The sequence below is a fragment of the Lagopus leucura genome, unplaced genomic scaffold (genome assembly GCF_019238085.1).
Source record: "Lagopus leucura isolate 7727_CA_CO unplaced genomic scaffold, USGS_WTPT01 Super-Scaffold_100159, whole genome shotgun sequence".
Lineage (NCBI taxonomy): Eukaryota > Metazoa > Chordata > Aves > Galliformes > Phasianidae > Lagopus > Lagopus leucura.
The window spans coordinates 36,456,661-36,474,766 of NW_024962335.1; the positions used below are offsets into that span (position 1 = coordinate 36,456,661).

General features: G+C 38.0%; 2 protein-coding genes across 2 annotated transcripts in view; one reads left to right on the plus strand and one right to left on the minus strand.

Annotated features, from left to right (window-relative positions):
* CD9 (CD9 molecule) overlaps positions 1-7,516 on the plus strand; it is a 45,031-nt gene extending 37,515 nt beyond the window's left edge. The window contains exon 9 of the mRNA XM_042889602.1: positions 4,236-7,516. The gene's annotated coding sequence lies outside the window, so the exon portion shown is untranslated. The remainder of the gene's footprint in view (positions 1-4,235) is intronic.
* On the minus strand, positions 2,191-14,803 carry NOBOX (NOBOX oogenesis homeobox). Its single transcript, XM_042889598.1, has 8 exons — positions 14,722-14,803; positions 11,697-12,380; positions 11,194-11,300; positions 10,844-10,962; positions 9,963-10,084; positions 4,297-4,567; positions 3,464-3,786; positions 2,191-2,275 (listed from the first exon to the last, which is right to left on the minus strand). Exons 1-8 carry the CDS (start codon positions 14,789-14,791, stop codon positions 2,241-2,243), a joined length of 1,731 nt encoding a protein of 576 aa, XP_042745532.1. The 5' UTR covers positions 14,792-14,803; the 3' UTR covers positions 2,191-2,240.
* Positions 14,804-18,106: the final 3,303 nt, after the last annotated feature.

The following is an 18,106-nucleotide window of genomic DNA, read 5'->3' on the forward strand; positions in this document are numbered from 1 at the left end:
ATGAATTTGGCCTCCTGCATACTGTCAAGTACCTACCCTGTTTTCTACAGGGGCAAAAGAACTTCAAAACTTCAAGCCAAATTAACTTGGCAAATCTAAGGTGCAAGTACAGAAATGAATCTTACTGTTCCACTGAAAATACTTGGAGATGCCTACACTTTATTCAAAGGCTTGAAAACAAAAGATTTTCTATTTAAAAATTTTACTATGCTCACTCAATCCCAGTAATTTCTGAAATTGCTTTACATTGTGATCCTGAATGCCCATATAATTTTTATGGGATATATCACAAGCAGAATATGCAAGTTCACTGTGCAACTCATCAAACGACAACCAAAAGGCCTATTTCTGAAGCTAAAAATTTTTCAAGAATATGCAGTAAAGAGAAAAACAATTCAGGGTGAGAAAAGAGGCAAGTAGGAGCAGACAAGCCAATATTTTGTTGTTATTCTTGTCCTTGTTATCTCCTGGAACGGTTGGTTTTGGACTCAGACAATATTTAAAAACAAAACAAGCTAAAAAGAATACTGCAGTCATCACTAACAGTTTTCAGGTCACAGTTGTAATTGCAGTGAAAATTCTTTTTCATGCTTCTTAGAAATATTGGTTTAGACTGTTCAGCTGTGGATGAGTGAAACAAGCATGAACTGAACTGATACTCATTCCCCACCATATTCCTATCCTTCTGCAGTCAATAATAAGTGTTTGCTTTAGGAAAAGAAAATTCCTTCTCAATTTTGTAGATTCGTGATATAAATCTGTTTCTGCCTACATTGCTTAGCCTTTGACCACTGATAATGTTGTACAATACATTGAAATGGGAAAGAAAAAAAAAAAGTGGACCAGCACCGTTAAACTCCTACCAACATCCTTCATGGTACAGAAAAAATAATGAAGCAGAAGACCTGACAATGCTTAATTTCAGAGTATAATAGAAGTATATAGAACATGGTAATGTAAAAATTACTTAAGCCATGCCTGTGTCTAAAAGACAATGAAAAGGCTCACAGTTCAACACAGAAATCATCAGAGGAAATGCACTGTCAAGTCAATGTAAGACAATTGTTTGTCCTCAGAAGGACATGGCAAGATCCTGATATTTTAGACACTCCTTATACATCCTATGCATTCATCTGGTTAAAGCTTATTAGGAAGCCACGGTTCATAGGAATTGTAACCATTTGTTTATGAACCAAGGTATAAAACCTCTTCAGTAAAGTCCTCTGCTACTACAACTGATGGCTAATTTCAGAGGTGTATTTTTATCTATTTCCTAAGAGGACAGCCCCAGGTAAAGCAGCAGCCAAGACTACTGAATCAAGATCACTTGCTGTACTAAATTACTCATAATAACACTGCAGGTTGATGTTCCCGCATTAAGATTTGAAAGAATGTGAGAGAAAAGCCACAGCTGAAACATCCCATCAGATTAAATTGCTATACATCCTAAAAGGATGCAGGTGCGAATGAAAGGCAAAACACTGAACAGTTCACAGTTTCTATTAACTGAAAAAGACAGTTAAAAGTATTAACCCATCTTGCAGTAACTGAGTCACTTCAAGTGTTGTGTCATCTTAGTATCTCATGGAAGTGTTACCCACCTAATATTTAAGTTACGAATTCCTAAGTTTAAACAACATAATTCTCAGCAATTCAGACTAGAAGCAAATCAACTAATAGCTGATGGAGATTCGGTTATATCGCTGACACTTATAGTTTGAATATATTAATTTTTATAGTATTTGCATTTTAAAGCTGGCAAACATGAAACAAATGATGGATTGGACTTCCCACAACACTTCTTGTACTGTCTGTAGTTCCTAAAATTAGCTGTATGTGCTGGAGTTCCTCTTCATTTTGTATGCAACTTAATCTCCCTGAGCTCTCTTCCCAGGAGAGCCATACTTTCAAACTCTTGAGAATTTCCACCTATCCAGGGGACTGTGTTGCCTGTATCAGCTCTTTTTTTTTCTGCATGCTCATTAAGAATTTTATTAAGAATAAAGTCAGATTTTGAAAACAAAACAAAACAAAACAAAAAAAAAAAAAAAACACCAAACAAACAAAAAAACCCAACATAGACTAGAAGTTAGATCAATTTAAATTTTCCAGCTTCTTTCCTGAGCAGGAAAACAATAATGGCAATAATAATTAAAAAAAAAAAAAAAAAAAAGTAAATGGTATGATATTCTCTTCTTTATTCTTATTTTGCAGTTCAAATAGTAATGTTTCCTCTTTTCTTAGAACACAGCATCAATCAATTCTTCTTTAACATCTGAAGAAAAACAGATTAAGAAAATTCAATTCTTAAATGGCCTAGAATTGCCTGGATTTTTTTCAAATAATTCACATTGCAAAGTTAGACAAACATCCTCCCTCAACTCTTTACAGCAAATCTAGAGCAACGTAATTTTGTATCTAAAATAAATGTCTTTTTTCTGAAAAGTCATTTGGGAAATCAAACAAAAAAAGCCATCCTTTCCTCTCTTCTTTCTCAAGAAGTTTTCAATTTTGCCTTACAACCAGAGGGGAGAACCAGGCCTAGTGCTAGAAAGAGTTGCTGCCAACTGTTCTAGAAAATGTTTGCCTTGAAAAACGAGTCAGCTTGCACCAGTCATCCTGTGAGTCAGACTTTTTCCTTGACAAAAGGACCTCCACAAAAATGGTACAAGAGCAGCATCTGCAGTCTGAAAGCATTTTGTTCTCTTATTTGATCAGAGGTGTTTTTTGGACTGTAATTTTATTTTAACAAACCTGACAGACAAACTAAATACATGGCTGTAGTATTGTCTTTTGATCCTACCAGGACTTGAACAAATTCAGAATACAGATACAAAAAGATACCAATATTGCCATTTCTACTTTGTTACTTAGAATAAAGCATTTCAGCATAATTTTCTAAGTGATATCACAAATTCCCATAGGGAATTAAAAAAAAAAAAAAAAAAAGCCATAACAATATTCTCTTGGCCTTTGTTTCTGTCTTCTACTATACTACCCTAAGATACATAAGTTCTTTCAAAACGATCTCTGCAGAAGCCCAGTAGATTTGGAATCCTCTTTTTCTTGTTCCCTCCCACTACTTAATTTCCTGTGACACCTCTTCATTTTTCATTCTTGACCACTACCTTACATACACCATAGGCACGTTAGTTTGTTCAACATTCTTCGAAAAAAGGTAAGTTGCTCTCCAATCTACATGAAACCATTGTAGTACCTAATATACACACACAGTAACATTCTCTATAACATATAACCTAAGAAGTAACTTTGCATTCAAATTAAGTGGTAAGTGACCTATTAAGAGAGCAAAAGATTATGGGGAAAGGAGAAAAAACAGTTTATATATATTATGCATGTACATGCACATTCCTTCTTTCAGTCACCAGTAAAACTACTGATCACCCTGAGGTTTTCAGGTGACACTCCTGAGGAGTGACATGTCAAGATTTCAGAAATTTACCTGCGTTTCCATTCTGCCACTGTAACACAGATTGTTCCTCCACATGGTTTTGTACGTAGTCCTGTGTGTCTCCTGCTGGCCCATAGGTTACCATTCCACTGCTGCTAGGTGAGGCAAGGAAAGCTGAACTGGATTCAGTTGGTGTTGTAGAAGTGAGGTGAATGCTGGAGACATTGCTGGGTCGGTGAAATGGCAGATGGTGGAACTGGGAACACTGATGTTGGGACAGCTGGTAAGTTCCACCCTGGCTGCCATACTGACAGTATGGCATCTCTAGACTGCCTATAAAGTCCAGCTGCTTAGAAGAAACTGCTGAACACAAGCTGTGGAAAGCAAGAAGAGAAGCAATTCAGAGTTCAAAGTAGAGTCAACCCCAAACATCACCTTCTAACATATACAACTATTGTTTTATTCACCCTTGACAACCATCAAATCCTTATCTGAATCCAACGTTTTCTTCCAAATCCCAGACACAGGAAAAAAAGAGATAGAGCATTAACAGCAAGATTCTCTAACATAGCACATTGATGGGGAGTACCTTTTAGTTTTTTCCACTCTCTAAGTGGCAAACACCAATAGTTAATCTCAAGGACGTGCTTCTGAACTTCACTACCATTTGATGTACATGCAATTATTATGGCTATCAGTTTTCTGGAGGTAAGTGCATAGTCCTACAACATCATTATTCACTTTTCCATACTCCATTTAAAGGGTTTGTTTTCTTTTGAATTCTTAGTTACATTCCCATATATTTCCTTGTCCTATGTCCCAGCTTTGCCCTCCCAAAATTCACTTTCTTTGTCTTCTTCAATGAGAGTCTCATCTATTCCTACCCTTGATCCTGGATGCTATAAGCGAAGGCCTCCTTGGAGCTGTTTTCCTGACTGGACAAGCCGCATTCACTGTTGGGAGCATCCAGCATCAATGGGACAATGTGACCGTAGGGGCTGAAGGAAAGACTGAGAGGCAGGCTGGCCCTACGAATGGGTGGAGGACTAGGAGGGCTTGGGAAGCACTCCACTCTGCTGGAACTGAAGTCAAGCTGCAGCAACGCCTTTGTCTGAACTGTTTCACAAGATCCTATCATCCCTTTCACTGGAGAGACTGTGAATAAAAAGAGAGACCGTCATACTAAAATTTGAAAGGAGTAAGCAAAGGATCAGTCGAATAAAAGTATCAAAACAGAAAGGCAAGATGCCAGTGAAGGAGTGTAGGTTAACTGATGTGAATAAAAGTGAATAAGTAGCAACATTTCTTCTGGGAAGAAGAACAAGCAGTAACAAGCTCTCTGGAACATACAGTTATGTTTATTAATTAACTAAGATTACTCTCAGAATTTTAGTCTCCATATAGTAGATTTATTCAGCTCTCAAGAAGGCAGCCAAATGAAAATAAGTACTTAATGGAAAGAAAGACAGGATCCCTCAGCCTTCTTCCACATCTATTGTCCTCTGGGAAGAATGTGCTGCACAGATTATCCTTTCGAAAAATTCAACTAGTTTGGAAGAAACAAAAAGCATGCCTTTATAGACATAAAATCTCGGCCGTGTCTTAAAAACATAACTTTCATTCTTGATATGCATTTGATGAATCATGCCAAACACTAAAACAAACAAAGCAAAAAGATAGATAACATAGATGTCAGCCTTGGGAAAAGGAAGCTGGGAGATGAGAAAGCACAACAACATATTTCAATAGCTAGTCTTGTTTGGTAGTCTGTCTCTTCAGGCACTGCTGGAAAAGAAGAATGGAGTAGTTTCTTACCAAGCTACCTCTGTGGAAAGAGGACATGATACGAAAACTTTATAAGCATATATGCTAGTGATCCAGAACATGTATGCACAGATGTTCAAGAATTTTATATGTGGTCTTCAAGAACTTTGTATGTTAACAAAATGCTCTTCCATTAAGCCAAACATCAAATTATTTCTGTTTAGAGAAATTTAACTATCTTTAGGCATATAGGGCAATGGAAATGATTTTTCAGGACTAGTTAGGCCAAACCAGAATAAGGATGAGCAGATATGAAAATATATCTCAGGCATTATTATTCAAGAACAATTGGTCTACTTCCACACATGGCAAAGCACTTGGAGAACGCTATAGCAGTGTGAATAGTTTACAGCTGTACTTCACTCTCACAGGCATAGAGGAACATCAGATGCACTCTATCAGATGTATGCCTTTGGCATAAAGCCTAAACATAATACTGCTGCAGCTAGAATGAGCAACCTTTACAAAATTTTGGAATGTGTGTCCAAAGAGCTAATAAGATTCCACTTCAATCATCTGCAGTTCCATTTCTAAGATTCTCCAGTGAGCTGTGCAATTGCATTTATCTTAATATATCTTCCTTTATGATTTTTTTTCCAACTAACTGCAACTATGAAAAGAGACAGGATCTTTCAGTGAAAACTTGAAGAGCCCTGAGTTTGGGATAATTTCAAAAACTAGATCAAGACACGGCATCCCTAAACCATTCACACTCCCAGGCAATTCCCAGTGGTTTAGTTTGCTATTTGAATATGATCTTTCTGTTTCAGGCAGCATTTACGTTGCACGTCCACAATTCTTTTGACATAGCATACAGTCCAAGGTTTGTAAAACAAGTCAAAACAACTTTTAGTTTCATAACAAGACAAAGTAACTTGGCCAGAAACAGAGCTGAAGCTCTGTTTTCGTTTACAAAAGCCTTTGATTGCAACGCCCCAGAATGTAATATTTTGCACAAACTTCATGAAGCCATAGCCATACTGGGTACAACTTATCTGAAAAATTATCTATATCCAGATAAACTTCAGTTAAACAATAATATTACAATTAGCTATTTTGAAGTTGGCCTTATCCATGCTCAGGACAAATGTGAGCAGTGTTAATAAGATATCCCAGAAAAACAATTTTAAACCCACTTTCACACATAATGAGAAATATGTTCTGTATCTTTAAAAAAAATATTTAAAAACATCTAGTACAAAATAGCCCTTGTGGATTGTGACATTAGAACTATGAGTAATGTCTTTGCTGTAGTATAGCTTCTTTCTCAGCATCCTGGCAGAACTATGAAAGCCATTCATTAAGGCAAGATTTTCCAATGACTGAAACAGAGTCTTAAGTGAAAAGGAAAGAAAAAGATGTGAAGGATATGTATGCTACTCTCAAGATAACTGTTTTCAGTCTTTTACTAAACTTTAGGGGATAACATAGGAAGATGCATCTTCTTATGCTACAGATCTGTCCATGAACTTAAAACTGGGCATGGTTTTAACTATAAGATGGTTTTAGGGAGTTGCTTTCACTGTCATCAGATCAGATCACCTCCAAAATCTTTGGTATTAGGGTGACACCTATCTGCTTTGGAGCCCTTTCTCCCAGTATCTGCTATACATTACTTTCTCATCATACTGACTCCAGAAGGCCTCAGTATAAGACAACTGTCACTGTTCTGGCAGATAACCAAGCAGTTGGTTGCAGACTGCTCAGTAGCTCTGGGGAACATGACCAGTTGTTCAAAAAGCACAGTGTTGGGTACAATGCAGCTGATGTTGAGCAACAAAGCTAACCTCAGGCAATGTACTTATACTAGAACTGCTTTCTCAAGCATCAAGACTTCAGCACTCTGTTATTATGAGTGTCAGTTACACACTGAACAATCCAGTTTCTTGTAAAGAAAATATGCCTGTGTAATAGTAATCACAGCACTTACTGGAACTTTAAGGACCATCATAAAGCTTGTCTCATGCACAGTCTCTTCCTGAAATTACTATAAGTTCTGTAAAAAAATGCATCTTTCTTGCAAATGGCATTTTCAAAGCAGAGAAAATCTTAAAGTTAGGAGCACAAGCATTCTTCAATTAATTAACTAAAGATGAGTATACCAATTTCAGGTTATAACTATAATGCTAGGAGAAGTGCATTGGTCTGATCTTATGGATTTTCAGTAGAACAGAACCTACTACTTGTTTAAAAGTTGTGAATCTTGTTTGCCATGTAAGATATACATCACCAGTTTTAAAGTAATTTGTTTAAAGGCCAGAATAAAAAATAGTGAAATCATTAGGACTTATGAGATTTATTTACTGTTCTTTGACAGATCATATTGAACTTCATGAAATTGCTCCTCCACCCCATTCAGATTTCTGCTTCTGGCTAATCAATCACATTGTTATTTCCCTAAGAGCTACAAGCTCTTCCTGCAAAATCACCAAGGGGAAAAAAAAAACAAAACTTCAATTAACAGAAGCATAGAAAGTAGCTTTTATTTCTATGGGGGTAAATACTTATTTGTATATAAGCTTACAAACAGCTTCTGAAAAGTTAGCATCAGCAGCTAAATAACCAGAAATCTCATAAAATACACAAAATTTCCAAACTTTGGATCCAAACCACAACTGCCTGATTTTGCTCAAGGAACTTTTATAACTGGAAGTTTATGTACATGCACGTCCAGTGCTTACCTGCATAAACATGTTCTTGTTTTTCATGTAAAAGGCATTTAATTATACATGCATCCAAACTTTCCATAACAGTAAGGAAGTTCAGTCCTACTCAGAGACATTCAGGTTTCATCTCTAAGAGGTCATGTATGTTTTAAATCACTGAATCAAAGTAATATAATTGTCAGAAGTCTCAGTCAAATAAACTGCAAACAATTAGAAATGTCAAATACATACATGCACATTACTTTGTTTAAAGCAAGCTACCTATCTATCAAAAATCATAATACCATTCTAAGACCAAGCAAAAAATTCTGAAGCACAATTGAGTCTTTTGATTTTGGCATTAGCTGTGCTATCCATATATCCATAACTGCCAGAATGGAAAAATATCACCACACCAGCTTCTTTGGATAACTGTATGAAACTGTGAGACAAAAAAAAAAAAAAAAAAAAAAAAAAAAACCAAACAAACCACAAATACCAATGTCTAGAGAACAAGGAAAAAGCAAAGGAAAAAAAAGGCACTGAGTACTTCACAAAAGTTAACAGGTTGTAGCATTCTCATGCACGTAATTTGCTTGTCCAGCTGAAAGTGGAGAAACATGGAGAAACATTGCTACCAAGGATAACACCTGAACAATCACTCCGAACAACAATTAGGCCAGTCTCTGAGCATAACTGATCATTGCATAGGTCACAGATTGTTCTGCTGAAATCTGCCACTGTGCAATTTTCCACCAAGATCATTTTTCCTGGCCTTTGCCTTGTGGATTTATGACCTTTTTATTCATTTGTTCACTCTTTGTTTTCCTCCTTTTACTTGGCGTGTTATCCTATCCATGTTTTATCTTCTTCATTTTCTGAAGTCTTCTAAGAAAAATGGTGAGCCCTAATTGGCTTTGTTTATGAGCAAACTTATTTCTGAATGAGGATGAATGGGTCTGCCGAGAAGAGGGGGAAAAAAAAAGGAAGTCTCATTTTTCATGGTTTTACTGTCCTACATCTAAGATACAACTGTGACTGAAGGCTTTCCTGCGATTGGAATATGCAGATTTCTCTCCTATGAGAACTCTCTTAATAGCAATCTTTTCAGTCAGAAGGAGCAGTAACTCAGATCTCTACTTTTCCTGGGCAGCAATTTTCCCATGACTTGTAGGAATGTAACTTTAAGACTGGAAGGAAGGGTGGGTTTCATAAACAGTGAGTTCAACCTGTATCATTACACCTACCACACTACTCCCTCTCCTCAGGAAACTAGGATAAATAATAGTAATAATAATAATAAATAAATTACTTAACTTCACAATTTATGCTCGCTAGCAAAACATACACCTCTTTTCTGCAAAGTAATTTAGAAATGGTAATATTTTTGTCACACAGATATTTATTTGGAAAATACTTACGAGCCTTAGATGACAAATAGTCTTTAATACTTTTTGCTTAGCTTGATTTAAAGAGAACAAAGAGAATTCACCTACATGTCCTTAATACTAAAGATCCTGGAGTTTCAGACAAGTAAAGGAAATGCATATTGCATAAAAGCTAGATTTACACACAGCATCAAGTTCAAAGGATCAGGAAGTAAAAACCCATAAATCTTTATCTTGATTTTTTTTTCCATATCAAGAATTGGATCCAAATGTACAGATTTTCCAGAAACAAATGGCTCAATATAGGCGGATTTGTACTTTTGCCCTGAAGAGCACATAATAGCCAAAATAATAGTTTTGTCATCATGTGGGAGAGCCCAAAGTTGCAACAGTTATCATTCGGCTATAACAGCAGAATGTTTCAACCACATATCCTTATGAACTCACGTTCAGAATTGCTTGCTGGGCTGTGGTATGGCATGAATGAATAAGAACAGTAAATCTAGCTCTATTGCTAGTACAGAGACACCATCCAATATAGCCATTAACATGATTAGAAGAGAACTGCTAAATCTGATGTCACTTTTTGTACTGATGTGATTGAACTCTAACACGACCTCTCTGAAGTGTCTGAGAGCCTGCCAACATCACCAAAAATAACAACAATAAGGTTTGCACTGATATGGGTCTCACCTGAGGAGGAAGCAAACAATGCAGAATGTTCACTGACCCTACTGGAGCAGTTCCCAGCTGTAGTGTCTACACTTAATATGGCAGACTGATCAGGCAATGGAGGCATTGGCAGAAGAGGTGCCCTGGAGTTGTACATAAGAGGTATGAACTTGAACTGGAACACAATGCAAGACATTACCACAAAATACACATTTTTTTAGCTATCCTACAACAGATAGATCCTAGATCATTAGATCAGTAAGCACTGTCTTTGCACTTACGAGTGCAAGGAACACTATCGACCAATATTTGGGGAAGCAGTCTCAGACTACTTGTGTGGAAAGGATAAGTAGCAGGGACAGTGCAGTGAAATCCATCAGGTGGTCTCCTATCTGTCACTTAACAGATTCTCTTTCTCTCTCTGTTCCCCCCTCATCTCTGAAACGTGCTGTTTTTCATTTCTTCAGAGAAGCCCATGTCTCCATGATATTTGTTACATGCAAGCACCTTTTCCATCACCAAGTGACAAATTTATGAAAATGTTCAATGATGGTGGAAGGAGGTCTGGAATAAAAAGCTTCCTGTGTGCACACAAAGGGCCTAAAGAACACATAAAACGAAAATAAAAATGAAGGAGTGATTTCGTTTATCCTTTCTATTCAACACTGCTCTCTGTATGGCTTCAGTAAAACAGTGCTACACTGTGTCCAATAGCTCTCTTAAGAGGATGCACTACAATAATTTGCTAGGAACCTGTCTAGCTGGAGAAAACAGATGTGCAATAAACCATCTCAATGATCAGTTCTCCATGGCTTAAAAATAAAGGTCAAAAATAATAGGTGAAGATTTAATTCATTAGGTATCTATTGTGGAGAAATGAGTAAACAGAGCAAGTCCCTCACCCACAAATGTCTGACCCAGCATGGATTGCCAGAGCTGCTGATGTTGAGTATTTTTTGCTGCCTTTGACATTCAACTTCTCTGTTTTTCTCCACTTTGCCCTGCGATTCTGAAACCACACCTGATCAATAGAAAGAAACATTCAGATGGAAAATTATCTACACACAGGAACACAGGCAAAGAAACAGCAATGACTGCCTCCATGCTTGCTCAGATGAATCCAGAACTCTTGAAGAGCCTTGCTTCCACAGAGCATCAGCAAAATTGACTTCTCCCTGCTTCAGTTCCTCCTCCTGACACTTTTTTTGGCACAAATCCCATAAGTCACTGTTACCCACACAGGCATTATTACCATGATACGCTGTGGTGTCACCCCAACTACAGCTGCGATTGCCCTCCTCTTTTCATTGTCAGGGTAGTGATCTTCCTGGAACACCTTCTCCAACTCTTCTAGTTGCTCTAGAAACGACACAGAGAGAGATTGAAAGCATATGAGGAGAAGATAAACAACAATTAAAAAAAAAACAACAAAACCAACAGATAAAAACCCAAATTTTTTATGTAGTTAGCAATACATGAACAACATAGGTGGTATTTTCTTAAAAGCAAACCACAGAAGTAAGCAAATGTCTCCTTCCACAGTAAAACAAGTAGTATTGCTAGCAATATTTCAAGCACAAAGACTTGGCAAACTTTTAACTGAAGTTCTCAACCTCTAGTACTGCAAAATGCAATGAAAATACTATTTAGGGCAGTTCAGCATCTCCATGCTGTGCCTTCAGGATGATGTAAGAAACATTAGTGCCATTATCACTGCAAGTATCACTGCCTGCCACTGGGTTCCGCATTATCTACCTGCGCTATAGAAGGTGCGTGTCTTCTTCTTGACTGGCAGTAGAATTTCTGGATCCTCACATAAATCTTTTTTCTGCTTGTTCTCACCATGACTACTTCCAGATTTCAGGAATGAAGTTGTTGTGTAGGACTGCTGACCTCCAATACTGGCTGAAGTACAGAGCACTGACCTGCAATTAGTTGGGCCATATACATCCTCTAACAGTGCTAGCCTGCAGAAATCTCTAGAGATTGCACCAGGTAACTTCTCAGCACATACTCCACTTATGCAATTATTTTTTTTCTTTGCCACATTTTCAGTCACATCAGAGTAACAACCTTCATTCTTTTTGAATGACCCTGAATTATCCGTGGGTGCCTGTGCAAACATAACCACAGGAAGAGGAGGCACAGAATTTATGTTGCTGAGGAAATTTGACAACTGCCCACACACTGAGGCAAGGTTGAGAGGAAGGGCTCTTGAGTCTTGAGAAGTTGACTCAGTGGCTTGCAGCATGCAGTAACTACCATCTTCCTCCTTCACAAGGCTAGCCTTATCTTCTGTTCCCAGGGTATCCCCAACTTCTTTTATAGTTGCAAGTTGGAATGTAACTAGCGCATTACTCCCCGTACTGTGTCCACAAAGAGGATCAGCATCAATCACAAAGGTGTTCAGTGATACGCTCTCCTTGCTGTTCTTACACTCTACAAGGAAGAAAAAAAAAGAAAGGTGTTCCCCAGACTGACTCATATGTATGCTTTCTTACCCAGGTGCACCAAGTTTCAGTCATGGAAAAGGGGAAACACTGCAATAAAAATTAACAGTGTAAACAAAGACAAACATACTTTGAGAGTTCAAAATAAGACAGTGACCAAGATAGAAAAAGAAAAAAGAATACAATATGGTCAACATAGAGATATTTAAACATCTGATCTTAGAAAAGCCTCGTCTTGAGAGAAAAGATGCCTGCAAAAACATTCAACTGCAAACTATAGGAGTAATTAATACTAAGCACACACGCACACCAAAAAAAAAGAAAAATCAAGAGAAAGCTGCATGTAACTAACAGTAGTACTTTTAAGGAAAACAGCACTGTGAATAACAGAGGCCTTTGGAATAAAGAACATAATAAAAAAATCTATGATATGTCAAGACACCAAATGACTCCTTACAAAAATAAGCTAAAGACAAATGAAAGCCAGAGTCTGGTCTATTCTGTCAGCAGGGATTATCTGACAAATGGCACCACATTTCATTATAGAGGCTTCTGTTTCTATCATACTGAAGTTGATCAAAATTAAAAACAACAACAACAACAAAAAAACAAATTGTATGAACATTTATTAACTGACTTAACTTTCTTCAGCTTCAGACACAACAGTAATGAATAACAGACCTAAGAATGGGCAGTGAAGAAGGTACCTGAAGACAAAAATAGATGAAAAAAAAAAAAAAATTCATTCTCTCCTACTTTTTACTTATAATAACACAATGTCAAAATAAAGAACTTGCTTTCTGATCCAAAGCCTCTTTCTTAAACAATTGTTAATTGAGTAGGAAACTCACAACATCAGTCAATTGGGTAAGCATTCATGGAAAGCATTCATACAAATAGACACCAGACTGCTTCCAAGACCTCTCAATTTGCCTTTTTACAGGATTAAGAGAACTGAATCAGTACTATAGGAAAAAGACAGTAAAGACATAGCAAAAAGCTATGTACTTGTTAAGCAGCAATTTTCCTTTGCTATTACATGAGATGAGATGAAATTACAAGCGCAGATGGGAGGGGCTAAGAACTAAGGGAGGGAAAAGCCATGTATACATATGCTATGTAATTCCCTTTTCCACTGTCCTTCCTGCTTTATCTTGTTTCAGTCCTGTTCTTGCTGATTACATGATAAAACTAGTATTTTCACATCATTCATCCTCTCATACTGTGCCTCAAATTAGAAATAATACTTTCAGCTTCATGATTAAAGACCCTTCCAACTAATTTTTATTTTTATTTATGAACTAGTATGCATTTAAATCACAAAACCTGTTTTGAAGTCGTGTGCCCATTCCTTGTATCCTTAGTAGAGATGGATCAAAAGCAAGGATTTTTTGCACCACCTGCAGGAATAATTCTTTCATCAAAAAAAAAGAAAATCTGCCACCTCTATTTCTTAGACACAAAGCAAAGACCTAACAACCCAAAACTTGGTATCAACATGAAGATACCTGAAATGAAAGTAAAACTTGGGAAGAAAAAAAAAAAAAAAAAAAAACCACATACAAAAAAACCCTTCACAGTAACAACCAGAGAGAGTTGCCAGCCCTCTCCTTTCATCATTGCTACAGCAAGAGACCTGATTGAACATCACATTTTTTTGGATAAATAATCTGAAATAAAAGAGATCTTAAGTGAACAGGTAGATCATACTAGTGGAGTTCAGAAAGTCTAAAGTCGTATGAACAAGCAGCAAAATTGTCCTTTTTTCTTGCAATCACCTCCTCAGAGTTCCTAGAACAAGGTAAGCATTTGCACAGTGACAGCAAGATTTCAAGGGTGCTTTGAGCATTTGGTGCAAAGCATCCCAGGCACGCAGGGAAAACCATAAACATCCATGCAACTCAGACAAAGAGAAAGAGAACTGGGGACATAAGCACCACTAGCCTGGAAACTCTGAGGTAGCAGGATCACACTGGAGAGCTAAAACGGGAAGATCAGCAACCTCAGCCTCCTCACCAGTTTGCCCTATACTTTTACAAGCCCTGTGACTCCAATGCCACACACAGACACTGAGCTAGCAGACAGAAGCCCATAGCCTCGAGACAGCACACTGGATAAGATGGCAGCTATCCCTAGGGCAAGAGCTCTTATCACCCATCTTGCAAGTACCGGTCCAGGTTTGGTGGGATTACTGCCCAGATAACAGCTTGGAGGAGGAGACGACGGGGTTGTTATTTTCTCCTGGGGCTGCTCGTTAGGTTTATTGTCGGGTGCTTTCTCTCTGGTGAATAACATGAGCTAGCGCTGTATTCCTGAAACTCTACCCTTACCTGTCCCTTTCAGCGTTCGCTCCTCCTCCATGCCCACCGCGTCCCTGCCGGCTGAACAGCTGCCGCACATCCAACCCGCCACAGCCAGGCACGGCCTTGTTAGTGCCCCGCCCAGCAGCAAGACTTGTGAGGACTGCGGGGCCAGCCAGCTAATCAAAGCCAGCTGCGGCGCCAGTGATGGGAAAGCGCTGCCCAGAAGCCGCTATCTGAGAGACCTATCTCAGCCACTTGGCCAAGGAAGGGGTGGCAGTAGGCGGGCAACGCCTGAGCAGATGCAAGGACTTCCGATAGAACCACATGTAATGGAGAGGCAACACTAAATCCCTGATATGGAGCTAGTGGTGAGGCACGGCTCCTATTGGTTGCAAAATCGTGCTTGGAGAGAGTTGGTCAGTGGTTCAATACCTGGATGGAGTGAAGGCTGATGTCACTCATGGGTCTAACCAGTGCTATTTCATATCTTCATCATCAACTACAGTGGGATCCATGCTCAGCAAATCTGTGGATGACAGCAAGCTCTGTGGTGTGATCTACGCACCTGAGGAATAGGATGCCGTTCAGAGAGACTCAGTGGCCCCAGATTAATCTTACAAGGTTCAACAAAGCCAAGTGCATGGTCTTGCACCTGGGTTGTGATAATCCCCGCTATCAGTACAAGCTGGGGTATAAAAGAATAGAGCACAGCCCTGCTGAAATGGACTTGGGGATACTAACAGATGACAAGCTGGACAAGAGGCAGTAATGTACTCTTGTAGCCGAGTTAAAGCCAACCATATCTTGGGCTGTATCAAAAGAAGCATGGCCAGCAGGTCAAAAGAAGTGATCCTTCTTCTCTCCTCTGCTGGTGAGATGCTTTGACCCAAGAGTAATTTTACAGTGTTAAATGAGAATAAAATGAAGCAGGTGTAGCAGCGTTGTGTAAATGAAGTACAATTGGTATGGTAGTACAGCTGATTCAGATAGTAAATGTAAAGCATGCTGGCTGGAGTGTTAACAAAGCTAAAATGATGCTTAATTTCTCAGAGGCATCCAGCTGACAAATCTGATCTTAGAGTGGATAGAACCTCTTAAATATTAAACCAAAGGGAAAAAAATAAATAAATAAATAAATAAATAAATAAATAAATAAATAAAGACTGCTTTAGAGGTTCTTGTCTCTAATCAAAACTGTGTTTACTTACTGCATGAAGTTTGGCTGACTCTAGTGTCTGGCTCAAATATTAGCTTTTTCTAGTATTCTGAAGAAGACAAAGAACCATGGAGAATGCTTTCTTTCTTTAGAAGGAACAAATACAAGATTTTCAGGGCTGTGACCCTCTAGTTTTTAGAGCAACGTATATATTTATGTATTTCAAACTTTTTAAAAATGAAAAAAAAAAAACCAAACAAACAAATCAAAAAAACAGTACCTAAAACGTTTTATTTTTAGACATAAACCAAGATTTTCCCAGGTTCTTGACAAAATTTTTCAAATGTAGCTCATGCCTGTATTTCATTGCTGTTCTTACCGCAAAAAGAAACAAGTATAATTGCCCTCTACTGTGGGTTAGCTTTGAAGTTCTTTTTTTCTCACATCAGCATGGAAATGCTGGTTTACTTATTTATATTTTTTGTCCAGATATGTCTAAAAAGGTTCCTGTGAAAGATTCATGCTTCTTTTTACAGCCCACCTTTTAAAGTAAGTTAGCACTGAGTTTGATTTCTTCCTTCACTCAAGCCACAATCTTTAATGGCCATCACCATTCCAGCTGTTCCTGTAGCAGTAGTGGGAATGTCTGCAAAAGAGAATCATTACAATTGATCCTAATCTGATTTGTCGGAACCCTAATTTAGGTTTTTGTCTTGAATCGCTCTCTATAGATAAATTCGTCCCTTTCCTGACTATGCTTATGTGCAAAACCTAAGGTGGTTTTTTTTGTTTGTTTTTTTTGTTGTTGTTAGTGAGGTGATGCTGATGTGTTTGTTTTTCATGTGTTTTCACTGTCGAGTGTTGTTCCATTATATTTGGTTTAAAGTTCTTTTATCTACTGTAAACCTTACTACTTTTAGTTTGCTGTTGTCAGATGCATCTTATTCCAAATAAATGGGTTTTAGGTTCCCAGTGAGTGAACACTGGCTCTGTGCAGTTGGAATTAAGAACTGAATCTTACAGTCTCAAATTTTTCTTCTTTCCATGTGGTTACTTTCCAGATCTTAAATGTTCTAATGATTACCCTTAAATTTTCTATGTGCTGGAGTACCATATAACAAAAAATGAAAATCTATATCTATCTATCTATAATATATATATATAAATGAATATATATATATATATATATACATACAGTGTGAAACTCATTGGAGAAATTTAGCTTATATGGCATTTAGAATGCATGTCTGACATTGACAGGAACACTTAATTGGATAGATTATGAGAGAATTTGTCTGAATCTTTCCAGCTGATAGAGCACATTGGGAACAGCAAGATTGCAAGATTGGTGCAGCTTTGTAAGTGAAGACCAGCCTGGAGCCAGGGATGACCCCAGTACAGGCAGAGGTGGTGTCCTTGCTGACCAGAATGCGCAGCTAGAGTGTCAGAGCAGGGTGATGATAGCAGGGCCCATTGACAGCCTCAGGCAGGGTGAGGTGATGAATCATGGCCCTGATCTGTCTGGAGGCTGCAGTCACAAGTAGAAGGAATTGCAGTGAGAGGCAGGTATTCCTGTCTCTGTAGGCACAGGCCTACAAGCCTACATAGGAATGTGGTTCCTATGTCCCTATGCTTGCTCAAATATACTTCCAGAGACAATAAGGAATAAATTAATTGGTGTAGGAAACCATTCAGGGTAATAGAAGCCTGTTGGTGCACTTGGAGCCATGACAAGGAAGCAAGAAGGGTTACCTCTTAAGATTATTCACATTTAGAAATAGAACCATTCACATTTAGAAACAGAAATTTTTTTTCTTTCTCAGGCTTCAGCAATAAACATACTGGTTTATAGTGTAAAACATTAGCAGATTCTTGTTCAAATAATAGATTTTACTAGGATGTGTGTTGTGATTCTGTGGAAGGGATGTGTTTTAAAACTATGTATTTTATGGCTCTTCAGATGGGCTCTACATATGGCTATAAGGTTCTTGTTTATGCACATGGCTACTCCTTTCTGTAGCCTCTGTGATGTCAAATAGATGCCTCAAGCTAATTACACAGGAGACCAGATATAAACAGCACTGGTGTTTGAGTCCCAGATCTTGCTGATATATGTTTAAAGGTCATTTCTCATTCAGTGTTCTTGTTCAGTGGACCTTCTTTGGCTTATAAGCAGAGTGTAGAGAAGGAGCAGATAAGCTCTAACCTATGCCTGTTTAATATCAATTTTCTGGGAAGGCAGGCTGGCCCTCTTAG

Coding starts and splice junctions, on each gene's coding strand:
- NOBOX (XM_042889598.1), bottom strand. CDS start 14,791: ATGTGCGGCAGCTGTTCAGCCGGCAGGGACGCGGTGGGCATGGAGGAG. Junction 12,381..14,721: donor GCGAACGCTGAAAGGGACAG/GTAAGGGTAGAG, acceptor TCTTCCTTGTAG/AGTGTAAGAACAGCAAGGAG. Junction 4,568..9,962: donor ATTGTTTGCTTCCTCCTCAG/GTGAGACCCATA, acceptor TTTTATTCACAG/TCTCTCCAGTGAAAGGGATG.